The sequence below is a fragment of the Melanotaenia boesemani genome, chromosome 4, assembly GCF_017639745.1.
Source record: "Melanotaenia boesemani isolate fMelBoe1 chromosome 4, fMelBoe1.pri, whole genome shotgun sequence".
In the NCBI taxonomy this organism is placed as follows: Eukaryota; Metazoa; Chordata; class Actinopteri; order Atheriniformes; family Melanotaeniidae; genus Melanotaenia; species Melanotaenia boesemani.
The window spans coordinates 1837818-1859518 of NC_055685.1; the positions used below are offsets into that span (position 1 = coordinate 1837818).

Genomic DNA, 21701 nt, shown 5'->3' on the forward strand with positions numbered 1-21701 from the left:
TGTATTTCCACTGTGCTCACCATGGGGCGTACCTGATAGGCTGGTTGCCCAAGTGAGGGGTACGTAAAGACATAGCCTGGCCGTCTTTGTCTAGACGACTGCCTCAGGGGAATTTGGTGTGGGGAAGCAGGCTCTGAGACAATACCTTCAGGAGAAACTACTTGATTTACCTCATGATCTTCATCAGGCTGAGACTGTTCCATATCATGCTGACTTTGACTTTGCACCTCACGTTCTTCATCTACAACACCCCCCCTCTCTCCTCTCATTTCAAATGTAGTTCTCTCTCTCAAGCGGATTCCACTGTGTTCAGGTTCATTTTGTGGCCCACAAGCAGTAGTCGGATCAGGGGCAGCACTCCTAGCTCCAGACCTTTCTGCTGGTAGCCCTAGCCAGTAAGCCCCTACACCTTCCTCATCTTCTGAGTCGCTGTTATCCGGTCTCCATTTTTCATCTGGAGCATTAAGGGGTTTTGATAGCTTCTTTGTGCCTTTTTGAAGTTTTAGTGCTGTAGTGACTTGACTGGGGTGGTGCTCTATTGGTAAATCATTCACTTGCAGAAGGAGGTTACGGTGCAGAATACGAATTGGGCGACCTCCAGCCTCTGGTCTTACTTTGTACACTGGGTTTTCCCCAACCTGCTCTCTCACCACATAGATTGTCTGTTCCCAATATGGTCTGAGCTTACCGGGACCCCCTCTTTCACTGAGATTACGCACGAGGACTCTGTCTCTGGGCTGAAGGGTCACACCCCTGCATCCCTTATCATAGTGCCTCTTTCCCTTTGCGCTCGACTGCTGGCTGTTTGCATTTGCTATTCGGTATGCTTCCATCATTTTCCCTGCCCATTTTTCGGCATATCCCCTTGGGGTTTCATGCTCTTCTTCTGTTATGAGGCCAAAAAGTAGGTCGACTGGGAGGTGTGGATGGCGACCATACAGCAAATAATAGGGAGAGAAACCTGTAGCCTCATGTTGCGTGCAATTGTAAGCATGAACAACATGGGGCAGGTGGTCTTTCCAGTTTTGCTTTTCCTTTTCCCCAAGAGTCCGAAGCATTTGCAGCAGGGTACGATTCAGTCTCTCAGCAGGGTTTCCTTGGGGGTGATAGGGGGAAGTTCTGGAATGACCCACACCAGATAGCTGTCTGAGTGTCTTGAAAAGCTCATTTTCGAATTCCCTACCCTGGTCGTGGTGAAGTTTTGTGGGGTATCCGAATCGGGGGATAAAATAATTGAAAAGCCGGTCAGCAGCTGTCTTGCCAGCCTTATTCTTGGTGGGATAGGCTTGTGCGAACCTGGTGAAATGGTCCACCACAACCAGAATGTACTCACTTCCACCACGGCAGGGTTCTAAATGAAGGAAGTCAATGCACACGAGTTCCAGGGGCGAGTTAGATTTTATGTTGCCCATTGGTGCTCTCTCATGTGTGGCTGGCTTTTTCTGCTTAATGCAAGAACACTTTCTGGTTATGTACTCCTCGATTTCCTTTTTCATGAAAGGCCAGTAGAAACGCTGTCTGGCCAAGCTCAAGACTTTTTCTACACCCACGTGGCCCATGCTGTTATGTAAATGGGTGAGAATTGTTCGTTTGTAGGTAGAGGGAATGACAAGCTGCCTACGACCTGTGGTGTTTCTATAGAGCAGACCTCCCTCTATGTGTAACTTTTTCCACTCCCTCAACAATCGTTTTTCGCATCTGTCAGCCCCCTGTATGATATCCCCAGTTGGTTGTGTATTGGTCTCTTTAAGCTCCATTACCTTTCCAACTGCTTTGTCTAATCTCTGTTGTCTCACCAGTTCTTCATGAGAAATTGCCCGCAGAGGCTCTGAGTTAAGTTGGTTTGGGGCTCTTAAATTGAGAGCTGCCACCCAAGCTACATCTCCCTCTTGAGCTCTCCTGCTCCCTTCCCATACTGCACAAACTGCCTCCTCTGTCAGTCCTTCAGAGCACTCTGTCATAAAGGTGTCAATGTCAAGAGGGCAGCGTGATAAGGTGTCAGCATCAATATTAGTTTTGCCTGGTCTGTATCTGATATCAAAATGATAATCAGCTAACTGTCCCACCCATCTGTGGCCCACTGCATTTAGCTTGGCAGAACTTAAAATATATGTTAGTGGGTTGTTGTCTGTGAAAACGGTGAAGTGTGGGGCATAGAACAAATAATCTTTAAACTTGTCACATATTGCCCACTTTAAGGCCAGGAATTCAAGTTTACCACTGTGCAGGTGGTAGTTCCGCTCTGCTGGGGTCAAGGTTCGTGACCCGTAGCCAATCACTCTCATCTTTCCGTCCTGGTTCTGGTAAAGGACTGCACCTAAGCCTTTTTGAGATGCATCAGTATGGAGAGTGAAAGGACGGGTGAAATCTGGATATGCCAGTACTGGGGGTTCTGTGAGCGTATCAATCAGGTGCTCTAGTGCCTGCTGGTGTCCATCATTCCACTCTATCGGGGATCGGGAGGACTGTTGAGGACCTTTTGTTTTTCCTTGCAATGCTTTGGGCTGTGAGTTAGGATTTACTTGAAGCAGGTCATACAGGGGCTTGGCTATACGTGAAAAATCCTGTATGTATGTTCGGTAGTAACTCAGGAATCCAAGCAGCTGTCTGACATCTCCAACTGTTCGTGGTGTTTTGTTTTTCAGTGCCTGCACCGCTTCAATGTCTTTTGGGTCAACTTTTACCCCCTCTGCCGATACCAATCTGCCAACATAACGGACCTCTTTGCGGAACAACTCGCACTTTTCAGGTTTCAGTTTTACGCCATGGCGCTGCAGGGCTTGGAGGACTCTGCGTAGCACCTGTACATGTTCGTCAAAGGATCTTGAAAAACAGAGCACATCATCAAGGTAGGGCACATATGTCAAACTGGTCCAGCAAAGGGCCGTGTGGCTGCAGGTTTTTGTTCCAACCAAGCAGCAGCACACCAGATTTGACTGATTCAGTCAACTGATCTCAGTCTTCAGACAGCTGATTGGTCAAACTGTGTGCTCTTGGCTGGCTGGAACAAAAACCTGCAGCCACACGGCCCTTTGCTGGACCAGTTTGACATGCCTGAGGTAGGGGATGCAGCACTCATCTCTGAGGGTGTCTAACATCTCCTCCATGCTTCTCTGAAAGGCTGCTGGTGCATTAGATAAACCAAACGGTATCCTGACCCACTCGTACAGGCCCCAGGGAGTTGTGAACGCAGTCAGGTATCTCGATCCTTCCGCAATAAAGCCTTGATGGTAGGCCTTACCCTGATCGAGAACCGAAAACCAGCTGAATCCGCACAGTGAGTCTGTGAGGTCCTGGATTCTGGGGAGGGGGTGTCTGTCAGGTACCGTCTTGTTATTCAGAAGGCGGTAGTCGATGCAGAGGCGTAAGAAACCATCCCTCTTCCTCACACAGATGACAGGGGCAGCATAGGGTGACTGAGACTTGATAATCCATCCTTTCACCAGCAGTTCCTGAATGTACTCTTTCACTTCCCTATAAAGGGGTTTTGGAATTGATGCATAAGCCCTCTGCACTGGGGTATCATCCTTGAGTCTGATTTCCATCTTCAGAGAGGGAATGCAGCCAATATCACTACTGCTGCGGGAAAATGCCCCTGATTCCTCATAAAGCACTTCTTTCACTGCTCGTTGCTGTTCAGGGGTCAAGTGGCTGATATCAACTGGTGGTAGCCAAGGTTCAGTGGGGGATGTCATACTTTTAGCGTCTGCTGGTTTTGTTATTGTCATTAGTTGGTCAGGGGGTGACTGTTCTGGTTTATTTGTCTCAAGAACTTTGGCAACGTGTTGAATAGTACCAAGAGCTGTTCTCTTTGGTAAGGTGACCTCATGTTGTGAGTGATTGGAAATGGGTACCTTCACATAGGGCTGTCGGGCTCCATTTATTTCTAGGAGGCCATTTCCTATGCTAAGCTCTCTTAAAACAGTACTCTCTTCTGCTGGTTCATACAGGACAAGGGGATTAGACGGGTCAAAGTTCGAGGGTATCTTGCACCACACATGTACTGCTTTCCCGGGTGGGATGACAACATTTTCTCTGCCCACTCTTACTGTGGCTGGATCACAGTGTGGCCTGGGGGAACTCTGGATAAAATTAACCATGGCGGTCACCTGCTCCTCCTCCATCCCAAATGCATGGCGCAGTAGGCTGATTACTGTTGTTACTGCATCGCCAGTGAGCTCTTGTCGCTTAATGATCTCTTCAAGTACATTTGCTCCAAGCAGTGGCTGGGGTAGCGACAGCTGGCTAACCAGGAATGGAGCTTGGATGGTTAGAGTGGGGTCATCGTTCCCTGTGAGGTTGACTGTGAGCTCAACCCACCCATCGTAAGGGATGACCTGACCATTTACTGCATAAACATCAAGATTTTCTTCCACAAGTTCTTGCAAGGGTCTGACTGCATAATTGGGAATGTGTGTGTCAGCCCATTCTCTGTCGATAATGCTCACTTGGGAGCCAGTGTCAAACAGCACTGTTACCGGATAACCACCCACTTGACACTTTAACAAGCTTTTTTTCCCTACTAAAGGTGTTTGACATCTAGTGCTACTCTGACAGGTGGCTGTGCGTGACTGTTGGTTAAACTTGTGTTTTGTAGCTAGTTTGCTAGGGGAACTGTTCACTGGTGGGGACTGAGGCTGTGCACCGGTCTCTGACTGTCCCTTGGCAGGGACCGGGGCCCGTTTCCCTGGAACTGGTTCCGCTTCAAACATCCCACTGCTCGATGTCCATCCGCTCCACATATAAAGCAGTGGCGACACTCTTGGAAGTTTTGTTCAGTACACTTAAAGCAACGAGCTGTTCTTTCTCTTGCATGAGCAGGGGGTTGATTCAGGAGAGGTTGAGAGTATTGGCCAGGGGTTGTTGAAGGGATGGCGGGTGGCAAAGGGGTGACGGGCGGAGCTCGGGCTGGCGTTGTCTGAGCAAGAGCCACATTGTGGTTTGCTGCCTGTTGGTCAATCAAAGCAGCAACCATTTGTGTCAGTGTTTCTGCTTGTGCAGTAAGCTGTCGTATAGTCTGATGGTTTTTGCTGTCAGTGTCTTTGTCTCTTGGTCTGTCACTACTCTGCAAGTCCCCTGTTTCTACCTTGGCACTATGTACATGTGTTACCTTTTGTCGTGAAAGGTGCCCAAGCCTGCGTTGGTGTTCATTTTCATCATTAATGATTTTCATTACCTCACCAAGGATTGCTTCATCGGTGACTTGGCTGTCTGAAATAAGGGGTCTAAGTCGCTGTCTAAGGTCAGTGTGTCTTGTTCCTAGGCCCTGATAGATTGTATGGAGAAACACTTGTTGAATAGTTTGGGGGTCATAGGATATGTCAGTGTTGGCCTGTTTTGACTGAAAAAGAATTTTCTGTTTCAGACCAATCATGCGATACAGGAACTGCTGTGGTGACTCGTGTTCAGTCTGTCTAGCACACATGAGCTCCTGAAACATCTCAGTCACTGCTTTCTCACCAAGGTGAGACCGGAGGAAGCCCTTAAGTTCAGAAATAGTCATTCCATCTTTGTGAATAAGCATCTCCTTAAAGGTTCCTGGTTTGACAATCCTCAGAACGCCCCGGACTATCTCTGCTTCAGCAAACCCCTCTTTGACTCCCTCATCAATTTGCTTACAAATACTGTTGTAACTTATGTCAGAAGTCTGATCTCCAATTTGTCCCCCATGTACCTTAAACTCTTTGCGTGGGAGGTATGAAAGGTCTTTTAAGGCTACCATTCTCTCTGACGCCACTGCTGATACAGCATGTGGTAGAGACTCACCTTGAGAGGTATACGCTGTGTGTGATGGGGTAGCTGTGGTTTCACATCGCCTCAGTCTCTCCCCCAACTCCTCATACATTTTTCTCAGCTGTTCCACTGAATCTGTAGACATGTTAGCATGAGCGCTGGTATGTGTTAGATTACTGGAGTTAGACTGGGGTGGTGATGGAATATTGCCTACAACTGTGGTGGGTGGATTGAGTGAAACATGTGTCTTTCCATCACCTGATACATGAATGTCTGAGATAAAAGAAGCAGAGGTATTAATAACCTTACTTATCAGATCATTTAGCACCAACAACTCACTCATCCCTTCATCTTCCAGGTCTAATAAAGTCTGAGACTGCAGGTAAGACACAATGTAGTCCATGCACCCTTCTTCATCACTCAGGCTTAACTGAACTGTGTCTTCTTTGCCCGCTGCAATGCTCCTTGCAACCTCATAGACGTCACTGCTGGAGAGTCGGAACAGGCTCTTTTTGATGCTCCATATCAGTTCTTTACGAGTTTCTGACATGGTGGTTGTAGTTTGTGTGGTGACGTAGCTCCGCTGTGGGTCGTCAGGCGCAGCGGTGCGGCTCCTTCACGAAGCAGAGATCCTTGTCTTCCCTGTTCTCGCGTCAAGGACACCCACGGACTGACTCCTGGACTGCAGTCAGTTCTCACCACCTTGGTCTCGAGGTTCTTGAATCACTGGATCTGGTCCCCGCTGACATTGAAGAGGAGGGATCCCGGAAACGAGCCCCCACTAATTGTTACGGGTCCCCAAAAAAAGGATGAACCACGGCAACATCAGATTTCCTGGTCTCTTCAATCTGGAAAACACAGGTAAAATGTGCGCAGGAATGAAGACAGAACCACGTATTTCTCATCCCGTATTTCCTCTGAGGGGAGGGGGGAAAGTCCCTCACCTTAAGGAAACGGTGTGCAACACTGGTATGCGTCATTGGTTCCGCCCTTCCATTCCCCATAGATTATCACCATTTCACAATATGAAATATGTAATTAAAATAAGGGAATTAAAAACAAAAGCACAAATACAAAAGGGGCTGCACATTTTAAGGTTACCACAACAGCACTGGGACCATTTCAGCTGGTGTTTAAATCTCCAGTTAACCACATGGAGAATAGCAGCGTCGATGAGTTACATTATCCACATCAAGGCCTCAATGTCGCCACATGGTGGGGCTGGTGAGCAGGCTAACTGCTCAGACTGGTGTGGGCACATTTAAATCAGGGAACAGATGTGACATTAGTGAGGTCAAACTGATCAAGTCCCACAGTATGAGGTGTGTTTAAGACCATGTGTGTTTGTGTATGTGGTGGGGAGTGGGGGGGGGGGGGCTGGGTTCCATTTATAGACATAGAAACAGTCAATGTGAGCTCTGCTGGGCCCGAGAATACAGCCATCACACAGAGGAAGGATATCTGTATGCAGAGAGAAAAGAAAACCAGAAACAGAATCCCACTTTTTCCTGTTGGGAAGCAACATCAGAGAAGACGGAGTTGGATCGTCTCTGCAAGAGAACAGCTGGCAAAGTAAGTCAACATTTGTCCTGATGTGGCCCCATGTCTTGCCTCTGAAAGTCATCTGTGTTGGGCTTCTCGGACCATGACTTCTGTCCTTCCTGGGAATCACTGCACATACTGTTCAGAATCCAAATCCAATCCAGTATAACAGTCTAAAGTTAAAAAACCAAGAAAGCCACAAAAAGAAAGCAAAAGTTACCAGGCTGGAGCAGGCAGGAACAAAAACTCCTGGGATGGAAATAACAGGTCAAAAAGTAGATGAGTAAGGCTGGAAACACTCAGCAGAAGACTCTACGATCTGGTGGTGAGCAGCAGTGAGACTACCGCTCATCTAGGGAGAAACACAGTAAGATTAAAACCAGCCACAGTGACACCCGTACGATGGAAGCCAACTTCAAATACTGCAAATGAACGGGTGTGTTAGGGCCAGGCGTTACCCCTTACATTTACCGTGTCGGAAATGATCCATCAGTTCTAGCTGCTGAGGTGGTCTAGGAGGAGGCTCTGCCTTTTAGCCTTTCATGCTAGGCTGTGTGAATCAGCTGTCAGTGTGTGTTCTTACGTTGCATTCGATTTGTCCTCAGATTTTCCCAGTTCCTATCCGGAAATACAACACAAACACCCCTCAAAGTCGGAAAGTCGGGGCAAGCTCACCAGCCCGACTTCTCCCAGTAAAAATGGCTGCCCATTAAATCAGTGGTTTATACCTGAATAAACTTTATCTACACCAAACAAAAGCAAGTTCAACACATTAAAAACTGAGTTGCGAGTCGATTGCAACATATACACACACACACATATATATATATATATATATATATATACACACACACACACACACATACACACACCTTCCACTGTTCATAGACACATTTATTAATTTAAAATATTAATGGCTGAGAAAATCCCAGTTCTTATGCAGTTCTGGTCTGATGTGTATGAGCAGGTCCTCTTTGTTACACAAGGACTCCAAGGAGACAAGATCACGTTAGCGACACTTTGTTAAAGGATCAGAACTCAGAATAAGGATAATATTGGTACCGATACTGGAAGAGGTAACGGGGGTTGAGGAAGCCAGGAACGGAGCGGGAGTGAGTCCATAAGGAGTGTAGTTTAAGGTCCGACAGGGAGTGACTGTGGTGCTGGAGTATATGAGCACTGGAGAAACGAAGAAAGACAGGTGTGACAGGTTGGCTTAATGCTGATGAGCGGATCAGGAACAGGTGTGGAGAATCAGGGAAGTGAGGATGGAATGGAGTGACTGGCTGTGAGTGGCATGACTGACTGTAACACTCTTCATCGTGTCCGCCTTCTAGTACCGGGTCGTCCTCTTCATCGGGTCCGTCTTCTAGTACCGGGTCGTCCTCTTCATCGGGTCCACCTTCTAGTACCGGGTCGTCCTCTTCATCAGGACCGCCTTCTAGTACCGGGTCGTCCTCTTCATCGGGTCCGCCTTCTAGTACCGGGTCGTCCTCTTCATCGGGACCGCCTTCTAGTACCGGGTCGTCCTCTTCATCAGGACCACCTTCTAGTACCGGGTCGTCCTCTTCATCAGGACCACCTTCTAGTACCGGGTCGTCCTCTTCATCAGGACCACCTTCTAGTACCGGGTCGTCCTCTTCATTAGGACCTCCTTCTAGTACCGGGTCGTCCTCTTCATCAGGACCACCTTCTAGTACCGGGTCGTCCTCTTCATCAGGTCCACCTTCTAGTACCGGGTCGTCCTCTTCATTAGGACCTCCTTCTAGTACCGGGTCGGACCTTTTTAATCCTGGTGTGATAGATGAAGCAGGTGGTGGAAACCTTCCACAGAGGTTTTCTCCACATTGACATGACAGCATCACACAGTTGCTGCAGGTTTGTCGGCTGCATCCATGATGAGAATCTCCCGTTCCACCACATCCCAAAGCTGCTCTACTGGACTGAGATCTGTTGACTGTGGAGGCCGTTGGAGTCCAGTGAACTCATCGTCATGTTCTAGAAAGCAGGTGGAGATGATTTGAGCTTTGTGACATGGTGCATTATCCTGCTGGAAGTAGCCATCATCATAATCCTGGTCCAGACAACTGCTGCTCTGGATATTTTCTCTTCTTCAGACCATCTCTGGAAACCCTGGAGATGGTTGTGAGTGAAAATCTCAGTAAATACTCAGACCAACAAGCATGCATGTTCAAAGTCACATAAATCCTCTTTCTTCCTCATTATGATGCTCAGGTTGAACTTCAGCAGGTTGTCTTCACCACGTCTACATGACTAGTTGCTGCCATCTGATTGGCTGGTTATATATCTCTGTTAACAGGAAGTAGAACAGGTGGAGCTGAAATCCATTTAACTGCTGATTGGTATAAATGATATAAATTTTTTATGAGTATTCTGTGTGTTTGGTGACCTGATGTGTTCCACCCACAGCTGCTATGGCTCCCAGCTTGGCCCAGGCTTACAGGAGGAGGTGGTGGATGGCGGTCACGGCCATCATGGAGAACTTGTTCTTCTCTGCAGTTCTGCTGGGCTGGGCCTCTCTGCTCATCATGCTGAAGAATGAAGGCTTCTACTCTCACCTTTGCATCGGTAAAACTACCACCTACATTCTCTGCTGGTTCAAACAGAGCTTTAGATGTGGACATTACATCCATATTCTGAGTGAAAAGTGCAGGATCTACCAGAACCAAAGTCCGTGGTGCAGATCCACACCAGTATGTCATTCTCATCCTGAGAATCAAACAACACAGATGGAACAAAGATGGCAACATGTGTGCACACTGCATTAAAACACAAATTAGCAGCGACAAGTCACGGATTAAAGATCAGCTTTAAATGTGACTTTATTTTTTCTATTTATTGGAAATTTGTAGTTTCAGTGCTGCTACAAACCTGAATCAGAGTCCAGTATAAGTGTGTCTGATTTTTTAACAGTTTCTCCTACTACTTTTTGTAAACCTCACAACTCTTTTCTTTCTGTTCTAATGAATGGAGAAAAAATATTACTGGAAGTTACTCTTATTTGAATCTATCCTCACCTCTTCAGGAGGCCTGAAGTTTATGCATGAAAATTTCCCATCAATGTAAAGGATACCGTCATAAACCAGTTACACCCTGTTTACATGTTGAGATGCAACAGCAATGACACTCAGAACATCCCAGCTGGTTTTATGTTTATGAAGGTTGTCCACGATGTTTTCTCCACCCAATCCAGAAAACGACACTATGGATGCCAACAGGACTTCCACAGAGAGCAGTGGTTGGAGAAGCTGTGTGGAGCAAGAGGAGATGTTAAATCTAGGCTTCACCATTGGTTCCTTCCTTCTAAGTGCAGCCACGTTGCCTCTGGGCATCTTGATGGATAAATATGGACCACGCCCAATCAGGCTCATTGGCAGGTACGAGACATGGCACATTTCACTCTGTTTAACTGCAAGCCCAGTTCACATTAGATGAAGTATCTAAAGCCCTTTTTGTAGAATATTTGTATTTTTGGTGCCGCAAACCAACATCACAGCTTTGTATAAGTAAGGTGTGATTCTTGTTGCCCTTAGCAACGTCCCTGCAACCTTTCCTTGGGTTTGCCACTCTTTTCCGTGACTTCTTGTCCAAGCAAATAGGCTTTGGAAAACGCAATAGGACATAATTTTTCTGAGATTTTGTCCATTTCCCATCATTAAAATATAGAGTCAGACTTTTTTATACCTCTCCATATGTATAATGTTGTTGCTTTGGATTACCCCAACTTTTCCTGATGTGATCCATATGTTCTTTGTTTTGGATTATTGGGACAGAAATGTCAGTATGTCTTTGTATGTTTCAGTTCATGCTTTGCAGTTTCCTGTGCGATGATGGCAGTGGCTGCATGCAACCCTGGAGGTGAGCCTGAACCACTCTGGCTTGGACCCACTTCAGCCACAGCCAAATGTTTCCACTCACATACAGCCAGCCAGGTGGCAGGTCTGCAGTTCACTTACAGTTACTGTAAGACAGCACTTTACCACCCTAATATAGACATTAGACATGGGGACACATCAACGTCTGTCCATCAGACAGGACAAAAGAACAAAGAACCACTTTGTAAACAAGTAATTGTCACAGTGTTCAGCACAGCTGACGTAACCAGAGGTTAGAAAGTAGAAAAGATAAGGACTACATGTTGTAGAGACTCTCCGAGACTAATAGCTGAAAGTGTTTTTCATTTATTCCATCAGTGCTCTCTGTCCTCATCTTCTTCGCTGTCTCCTTCAATGGCTTTGGAGGAATCTGCCTGACCTTCACCTCTCTCACAGTGAGATTCCTGCTCACACATGCACTCACAGTGTCTGCTCAACTAGCTTACACGATATCTTAAATCAGGGGTGTCCAGCTCTGCTCCTCCAGGGCCCAAGCAGTTTGACCCGTTAATCCAATTCAGGTGTGTTTCATGGATGTTCCAGCTCATAGTTTTATAGTATTGGTAGAATCCTGCTGCTTTATTTATTTCTTGATTTATTTATTTGTGTATCTATGACTTGGTACGTTAAGTTAGTCAGTAGGGTAGTTTCTTATCTGTACTTGATTAGATTGTAAAAAGTAATCTTCAAAACAATCTGAAAATAGGTAACTTATAAGCATGTTCCAATTATATTCATTATTTTGAGGTTCATATTAGTGAGGCCATTACTCATTAGTCGTAATCCCTAGAAACCATGTTTTCTGTAGTGGGTAGGCTGGGTGTGCCAATACCCAGCCATGTAAATTGTTTCTTGGTGCATGTACATCGCTGACAGGGAAGACTGAAGCAGTGTGCCAGCTAAATATAGTTGGGCTCATCGCCACATTTAGCATGGGCTCTGGAACCAAACCCCTCCAGAAGGGATGGACTCTCTTACTCAGGAGTTGCTAAGGTGTTGCGTGTAATTTTTAGCCCCCAGCTGGCATCCTAGTGTTGGGGTTTTCCCCAGTGAATGACAAGGTCTTCTTTCTGTGGATATACCTTGTGGGTGGGGGTAGGGTAGGGGGAGCTCTGACATAAGTCCCAAACAGCAGTTCAGCATATCCGACAGGGTGCTAACCGAGGGTTCCACTTGTCCTGGAAGACATCAGTGTCCATGTGGGCGATGATGGAGCGATGTGGAGTGGAGAGACTGGCAGCAATGGCCTCACTGGTCTGAAACAGGGCAGTGTGTTGTTATTAGACTTCTATTGGAGTCGTGACTTGTTCATTACTAACACTATATTCCCACATAGAGTGGTCCATAAATGTACTTAGTACCATGCCACTTGAGGCCAAAGGTCAATGAGCAGTTGTATCGTCAGACTCTTAGCTGTAGGACCTAGACATATTGCTCAACTTCCAGCAACGAAAGAGGAAAAAAGGCTCCAGGAGAAACTGTGCTTTCCAAGAATAATGGGCCAAGTCTTTACCCGTGTGGATTTATTGAGGGCTCAAGGGAGTTTGACCACTCAGTCTCAATGAGTTTTGTAGCTCTGGGGAAGGCTTATGACCAGTAGATGAGTAGGTTCTCGTGTTCCTTTTTCCTGATATTTCCATCGTTAGGGATGGCTGCATCCATCACTATGGCCTTCCTTTGCTGCTAATCCATGATCACAACGTCCGGTTGGTTGGCCACCACTCTGTTGTTGGTCTGTATCTGGAAGTCCTACAGGATCTTAGCCCTCTCATTCTCCACCACTTTGGGAGGTGTTTCCCAGTGTGACCTAGGGGTCTTCATATTCTGCACAAACGTTTCTGTACACAATGCCGGCTACTTGGTTGTGGCGTTCCATGTTTTCTTTGCCTGCCAGTATCTGGCACCCTGCTGTGAGGTGCTGGATTGTTTCAGGGGCCTCTTTGCTTAGCCTGAACCTGGGGTCCTGCCTGGGGCATCCCCAGCTTTTGAGGACACCCTGGGCTTAGCTGGATCAGATGTAAATTTAAGAATTAGGGGAGCTTGATATATATATATATATATATATATATATATATAAAATTTCACAGACCGTTGAAGATAGCGCCAAGGATTGCTGCTTCATCTCAAGCTAACTCCCCTAATGTTATTTTTTTCCCCTTATTTAGTCTCTTATTATTCTGTTTTTTTTGTCTTAGTTATGCAAAAGTGAGCCCTATCATACAGTATGATAGAGATAAATTACTATGCATCAGGTTGGTGGGGGAAAAAACATTTTATTGTCACCAGCTTCCAACGGGGAATCTCAATGGCAGCACCCACCTGTTGTTGTACCTGAGCGGCAAAGGCGGTGGAGGAAAAGAGGGTCACAAGCTGGAGTCCTGGTCCGGCTGAGGAAACGGGGGAATCGAGCTCCTCTACTGAGTATTCTTCTAGTGAATGTTCAGTGATTGGACAACAAGCTGGATGAACTTTGGAGCAGGATGGCGTTTCAATGGGAGATTAACTCCTGTAACATATTTGCTTTAACGGAAACTTGGCTCGACCCCTCGATCCTGAGAGAGAAATCCTACAAAACTAGCTATTATTTCACTTATTATGGCTTCAATTTCGCACATTGTCATTGAAACATTTTTTATTTCTAATTTGCTTCTAATTTAATTTTTATATGTATGAGCATTGAAATGAAATATCCTTCACTGATAACACAGTGTTCTAATAAATAATCGTTGCCAGTTTCCGTACCTGATGTTGCTACTACTGCTGATGTGATGCTGCCTCTGGTGCTGCTGCTGCTTGTGCTGGCTCACCAGTGTCCATTTCATCTGTCTTATCCTCTATAAAATTGTGACATCAAATTAAGTCTGTAGATTAACACTTGTGAGAGAATAGCACAAAAATAAATATTTTAATGTAAACAAGTGGGCTGCAGCAAATACAAAATGTATCCAGCAGTAATACAGAAGTGCTTCAATAGCAACAGTACTGTTTTTTTTCCTAAAACCTGATTGCAAATGTAAAAGAAGCTCATTTGAATATAAAAATTCTTTAAGTTGATCACATACAAGAGATTCAATCATTTTTGACAAAATGCACAAATGTGATATTGACCTGTAGTTGGTTAAAACTGCCGGATCACCTCCTTTTAAAAGAGGAACAACAAAAGCTGACTTCCAAATTTCTTTACTTTCAATCAAAAGATTAAAAAGTATCTTAAGAGGCTTTGCAACAAATTCAGCAGCCATTTAAAAAAATAAGGCTCCATCAAGTCTGGTCCAGGAGGTTTTCTGTGAGTTAAACATTTGAGGCCTTATGCACTTGCTGCACAGTAAAAGGTACAAAATAAAAACATTTGAGGGTTTCTACAAGTTGTCGTTGAGGCAGCTCCAATAGAGTCAAACAAAGAACCAGATTCAACAAAATGCTTGTAAAGTTATCTTTCTTTGGCTGAGCTAAATAACTATTACCAATGTCCATGTCTGATTCAGACATGTCTCCTACTGGCTCCTCCTTTGTCTGTAACTCATCTTTGCTACCCTCTACAAAATAATGAAATCAAAAAACAGAAAACAAATCAAGCTTATAATAATACAATCTTGTAATATAATACAATTGTTTTAAAATCAACATCTTCCAGCACAATGAAAGCATGAACCTTTCCTGGCTATCTAGAGCCCTTGTTCTGCTGGGGGACTTCAATGCTCATGTGGGCAATGACAGCAAGACCTGGAAGGGCGTGATTGGGAGGAACGGCCCCCTAATCTTAATCCGAGTGGTGTTTTGTTGTTGGACTTCTGTGCTCGTCATGAATTGTCCATAACGAACTCCTTGTTCAGACATAAGAGTGTCCACATGTGCACTTGGCACCAGGACACTCTAGGCCGCAGTTCGATGATCAACTTTGTAGTCGTATCACTGGACTTGCGGCCGCACTCGGGTGAGGAGAGGGGCGGAGGTGTTAACTGATCACCACCTGGTGGTGAGTTGGCTCAGATGGTGAGGGAGGATGCCGGTCAGGCCTGGCAGACCCAAGCGTGTCGTGAGGGTGTACTTGGAACGTCTGGCAGAATCCACTGTTAGAATGATTTTCAACTCCCATCTCCAGCAGAGCTTCAACCATGTCCCGGATGAGGCGGGGGACATTGAGTCCGAGTGGGCTGTGTTCCGCGCCTCTATTTTTGAGGCGGCCAGCCGCAGCTGTGGCCATAAGGTCGTCTGTGCCTGTCATGGAGGTAACCCCTGAACTCGTTGGTGGACACCAGCAGTAAGGGATGCTGTCAAGCTGAAGAAGGAGTCCTATCAGGCCTTTTTGGCCTGTGGGACTCCAGAGGCAGCTGATGGTTATTGGCGAGCTAAGCAGAGAGCAGCTTCGGCGGTCGCTAAGGCAAAAGCTCGGGCATGGGAGGAGTTTGGAGAGGCCATGGAAAATGACTTCCGTACGGCTTCGAGGAGATTCTGGTCCACCATCCGGCGGCTCAGGAGGGGAAAGCAGTGCTCCGTCAACACTGTGTACAGTGGGGATGGAGGGCTGCTGACCTCGACTCGGGAAGTTGTGAGGCGGTGGAGAGAATACTTCAAAGACCTTCTCAATCCCACCAACACATCTTCCGATGAGGAAGCAGAGTCTGTGGTAGCTGGTGCTGGCTCTCCCATCTCTGGGGCTGAGGTTGCTAAGGTGGTTAAAAAGCTCCTCAGTGGCAAGGCCCCGGGGGTGGATGAGGTCCGCCCAGAGTTCCTTAATGCTCTGGATGCTGTAGGACTGTCTTGGTTGACATGCCTCTGCAACATCACGTGGACATCGGGGACAGTTCCCCTGGACTGGTAGACTGGGGTGGTGGTCGCCCTCTTCAAAAAGAGGGACCGGAGGGTGTGCTCCAACTACAGGGGAATCACACTCCTCAGCCTCCCTGGTAAGGTCTTTTCAGGGGTGCTTGAGAGGAGGGTCCGTCGGATAGTCAAACCTCGGATTGAGGAGGAGCAGTGTGGTTTTCATCCCGGTGGACCAGCTCTACACCCTCTTCGGGGTCTTTGAGGGGGCATGGGAGTTTGCCCAACCAATCTACATGTGTTTTGTGGACTTGGAGAAGGCAATCAACCATGTTCCCCGGGGACTCCTGTGGGGGGTACTCCGGGAGTATGGAGTGCCGGACTCGCTTGTACGAGCTGTCCAGTCTCTGTACGACCGGTGTCAGAGCTTGGTCCGCATTGCCAGCAGTAAATCAGAATTGTTTCCAGTGTGGGTTGGACTCCGCCAAGGCTGCCCTCTGTCACCGATCCTGTTCATAACCTTTATGGACAGAATTTCTAGGTGCAGCCGAGGTGTTGAGGGGATCCAGTTCGGTGGCCTCAGGATTGGGTCTGCTCTTTGTGGATGATGTGGTTCTATTGGCTTCATCGGGCCGTTATGTTCAGCTTTCACTGGATGCTCTCACGCAGCCGAGTGTGAAGCGGCTGGGATGAGAATCAACACCTCCAAGTCCGAGACCATGGTCCTCAGCCAGAAAAGGGTGGAGTGCTCTTTCCGGTTCTGCAATAGGGTCCTGCCCCAAGTGGAGGAGTTCATGTATCTCAGGGCCTTGTTCAGGAGTGAGGGAAGAATGGAGCTGGAGATCAACAGGTGGATCGGTGTGGCGTCTGCAGTGATACGAACTCTGCATCGGTCTGTTGTGGTAAAGAAGGAGCTGAGCCAAAAGGCAAAGCTCTCATTTTACCGGTCGATCTACGTTCGTATCCTCACCTATGGCCACGAGCTGTGGGTAGTGACCGAAAGAACAAGATCACGAATACAAGTGGCCGAAATGAGTTTTCTCCGCAGGGTGGCTGGGCTCTCCCTTAGAGATGGGGTGAGAAACTCGGTGATCCGGGAGGAGCTCAGAGTAGAGTCGCTGCTCCTCCACATCGAGAGGAGCCAGATGAGGTGGCTCGGGCATCTGGTTAGGATGCCTCCTGGACACCTCCCTGATGAGGTGTTTCGGGCACATCTCACCGGAAAGAGGCCCCGGGGAAGACCATGGACACGCTGGACGGACTACATCTCTCGGCTGGCCTGGGAACGCCTCGGGATCCCTCCGGATGAGCTGGTGAATAAGGCCGGGGAGAGGGAAGAAGAAGAAGATGAAGAAGAAGATTTTTATTTGTCATTATACACAGTGCAGAACACAGGTACAACGAAATTGTTTCCAGTACAACCCGTCCGAGACTAGACAGCATCAACATGTAGACACAACAGGAACAGGCATACTGAGGCAGCAGCCGCTGAGGCAGCGCGCCTATGTATTAGAGTAGATATAGAAGGAAAAGATAACATTCGGGGAATAAGATGTGGCTGGGGAGAAAAAAGGCATCACCACACTGGGCCTAAGGGCCCAGTGTTGAGATACAAAAAAACCTCCTCGGTACATAAAAGCACATAACACAGACATTCACAACATCAGAAACATGTGGCAGGGTGGGAAAGGGGTCTCCCATCACAGCAAGTGCGGACGCAGCTGACATGAGCGCATCCAGTTGACCTGCCGCCCGGGAGTGGAAGGAGGGGGGGGGGGAGCGACCAAGGCAGTGAATCATCGGGGCAGGTGTATCTGTAGTGGTGTATGTGAGTGTGGTGCTCGTGTGTGCGCAGTAAGTAAGTGAGCATTTGAACTTTCTCCCAGTGCTCCATCGCCAGTCTCTGCCACCTGATGATAGTGGGGCGTCCTTGGGAGCTGATCCAGGAAAAAGTCCATCGCCCGTGAGGAGGGTGGGGGGACTGAGCATCCGTCAACAAGACATTCCAGGAGAACTTTATAACCAGCCATCCAAGGCCAGTACAGGGAGCCGAATTTGATAACAGCATTTGTTTTAGTTTCAGGCCAGAGCGGTTTCGTCTGCCTTGAGTCTCTCAGTGGTCCCACTGGCGACTCCAATCATCCGAATTTTGGGTCAATTTCCATTTCCATCCAGCCGAGCCGACAACTTCTCCAAGTTGGTGTCCCCCTTACGTACAAGCTCCGAAATCGCAACCAGATTGCCATCCTGGGCCTCCAGTTTACGATTTAGCTCCTGCAACGTCAAAGTCTATTGTTCATAGCTCGACACACACCTGCACAGAAATCCGGCAGCTTGCCAGTGACCGCCGACAGTGTCCGAATTTTGCGATATGCCAGGAAACTGCTCGCTCCAAACAGCAGAAACCCAGTTATCATGAATCCGAATGTATAGATGTCTTCAGCGTCCTCGACAGACAAGATCGACAGACACATGACTTTCCACGCTCCCCAGGAATCCATCACATATCCAGCCGAAAACGTCCCGCCAGGACAAGCAGGCTCCCCTACGCCTGTTTTCCGGTTCGAATAAATTTGGTCGATTGCATTTAGGGACCAGCTGATCAAATCCATTGTTATAGATTTTGGTTTCAGAAGAAATGCAGAGAGAGACTCAGAGATGACAGGACAAGTAGCAGGGCAGAGTGGGGAGGAGGGAGAGAGAAGAAAAAAGCATCTGCCTTCGTCGAGAGCCGGAAGAGAAGAGTCTGGGTTTCCCTGCTTAGGCAGCTGCCCCCGCGACCCGACTCCGGATAAGCGGCAGAAAATGGATGTATGGGCTATCTAGAGCCGTCATTCAGAAATGGGAAGAGTACTATGGAGTAAACAGGAGGTACATGAGATATACAACACCAGGTAATGAAAACTTTGAGTAATTAAAAATGAGTAAAAAATAAAGAAAAATAAAGACTGGAAAAAATATTCCAAAATGGGTGAAATACTGAAAAAAAAACCTGCTATAGAGCATGAGCAATCATGATTCAAGACATGATAACATGTTTTTGTTAAAATTTGGACTTAAATGTGCAGCTTCGTTTGTGTTGAGATGTTGCAGTTCAGTTCAGGTTGCATTAATGCTAACTAAGGATAACTAATGATAACTAAGGATAGCAGCTTAGGTAGCAAAAAATCGTCTGACAACACCACTGAGTCCTGCCTGGTGTGCTAGATCTGGGCCTTGATTGTCCTGGTACTCAAGGCTTTCTCCTGTGCTGCCATGAGTACCACCTTTGTGTTTAGTGTGTAGCCTCTTGACACTGGTTTTGGGGTGGAACCCTCCATGCATGGTGAACAGCTTCCATGTTTTAACATCTGTGGTCTGAACTTTCTCCTTTGGCTAGCTTATTATCCCAGCAGGGTGTCTGATAACTGGAAGACATAGCTGTTATTGCCCGGATCTTGTTCTTGAACTGACTTCTCAGGATTTTCCCTACTCTTTGCAGATATGTGGCTGTGGCAGTTTTCCTTGTGGCTGCTTTGTGGTTGCTGTTTGCGTGTGGTATGTCAAGGTACTTGTAGTTCTCCTGTTATTCTGCCCTCTGGGAGGGCAATGCCCTCTGTATGGACTACCTTCCCTCTCTTTGTCACAATCCGGCCACATTTCTCCAGTCCGAATGACAGTCCTTGCTGTAGATCCCAGTGGTTTGCATCAGTGAGTCAACGTCTCATTCACTCTTAGTGTACAGCTTGATGTTGTTCCTGTAGAGGAGGTGACTGATGGTGGCCCCATTCCTGAGTCGGTAGCCATGGTCAGACTTGTTGATTAATTGCCTGAGGGGATTCAGGTCTATGCAGAAAAGCAAAGGGGAAAGAGCATCTCCTTGGTACATACCACATTTGATGGAGACTTGTGCAATTGGCTTGAAGTTGGCCTCCAGGGTGGTCTGCCACAGCCTCATTGAGTTTGCAGTGAAGGCTCTTAGAGTGTTGATCTTGTACAGCTTCAAGCATTCCAGGATCCATGCATGTGGAATTAAGTCAGAGGCTTTCTGGTAATCAGTCCAGGCAGTCCAAAGTGGTGGTCCATACTGGTGGTAAAGTGATGGTCCTCACTGGTGATGAAGTGGTGGTCCACATTGGTGGTAAAGTGGTGGTCCACATTGGTGATGAAGTGGTGGTCCACACTGGTGGTAACGTGGTGGTCCTCACTGGTGATGAAGCGGTGGTCCTCACTGGTGATAAAGCGGTGGTCCACACTGGTGATGAAGTGGTTGTTCCCCACTGGTGATAAAGCGGTGGTCCACATTGGTGGTAAAGTGGTGGTCCACACTGGTGGTAAAGTGGTGGACCACACTGGTGATGAAGCGGTGGTCTTGCAGAGCAATGAAGTATTCCGGATTTGTGCCATTTTTCCTAACCATGGCCTGCGAAGAAGCATATAATAACCTGACCCATGAAATAAAGGTTTTCCCAAAACCAAATAAAAATAAAATAAAAAGATAATTCCACTCCACCCTATCAAACGCCTTCTCGGCATCAGGGCGTGCAATTGGATGGCATTATAAACCACATTAAAAACCTTTCTAAGATTAAAAAAATGAGTGTCTATTACAGATAAATCCAGTTTGATCCAAACATATAATGGAAGGTGAGACAAGTTCTAAGCGTCTGGCTAGCAACAAAATAATTTAAAATCAGCATTCAGCAGGTTGATATGAAGCGCAAAAAAAGCAGGTCTTTACCTTTCTATAGAAGCAGAGAAATGCAAGCCTGGTTGAGGAAGTATACCGGAAGTATACCGGACTTATAGGACTCAGCGAACATCTCTGACAGGTAGGGGGCCAGCTGTTTCCAGAAAGTTTAGTAAAACTCGGCTGGTAAGCCATCGGGGCCCGGACTCTTACCGCTTTGTAATGACTTAACTGCTGCCTCAACCTCTGTTGCCTTGATCGGAAGTTCCAGTTACTCAGCTGCTGCCTGATCTGGAATGGGAGTGCTCAACCTACCAAAGAAGGACATCCTATCCTCGGAGGGATTAGGACAATCAGATTAATATAACAATTCATAGAAATTCTTAAAGGTTTTATTCATTTCCAAAGGATCAGATGTAACGCCTGAGCCCATTTCAATCAAGAGGTGCTGAGAGGTTTGACATAGATGGTGGGCCAAAAGTTTACTTGTCTTGTCTTCCTGTTCGTAGAATTTGGAGCTTGAAAGTAGAAGTTCAGTTGTATGGTGTGACATAATAAGAACATATTCAGCTTGTAAGGTCATTCGCTCCTGATAAGGGAGTCCGTTCCAGAGGTTTGGTGCTACCACAAAAACGGATCCATCTCCTCGAGTCACTAGTCGAGTCCTCATATGATTTTCTGACCTCAGAGCACTACCAGGACGGTGGTGGTGCAGAAGCTCGGACAGATAGAGAGAAACCAGACCATGTAAGCATTTAAAAGTCAAAAGTAAGATTTTAAAAGAAATTCTAAAAGCCAGTTAAGGAATCGCAGCACTGGCGTATTGCGCTACCTCCGTCTGGTCCCCGTTGATAGGCGGGCAGCTGAGTTCTGGATCAGCTGTAGACGGTGAAGGAGCGATTGGTCAATCCCAGAATAAAGGGAGCTACAGTAGTCCAGTCTAGAAAAAAAAGCGTGAATGACCCTTTCTAGGGCATCACGGGGAAGGTAAGGCTTAATTCTACTGATAAAGCCTAAGATGATAAAAACTAGACTGGACTACTGCACAAACCTGCCTGTCAAATTTGAAGTTAAAATCAAATAAAACACCATAATAA

At 46.9% G+C, this 21701-nt stretch overlaps 1 protein-coding gene across 1 annotated transcript in view; it reads left to right on the forward strand.

The window, feature by feature from the left end:
* The first annotated feature begins 7177 nt into the window (after nucleotides 1-7177).
* The window catches only part of LOC121638787 (large neutral amino acids transporter small subunit 3-like), a 52158-nt gene continuing 37634 nt past the window's right edge, over nucleotides 7178-21701 (forward strand). Inside the window, exons 1-5 of the mRNA XM_041983771.1 lie at nucleotides 7178-7305; nucleotides 9706-9864; nucleotides 10490-10673; nucleotides 11099-11154; nucleotides 11490-11566. Coding sequence (XP_041839705.1) covers nucleotides 9711-9864; nucleotides 10490-10673; nucleotides 11099-11154; nucleotides 11490-11566 — 471 coding nt within the window. The 5' untranslated portion in view covers nucleotides 7178-7305; nucleotides 9706-9710. The remainder of the gene's footprint in view (nucleotides 7306-9705; nucleotides 9865-10489; nucleotides 10674-11098; nucleotides 11155-11489; nucleotides 11567-21701) is intronic.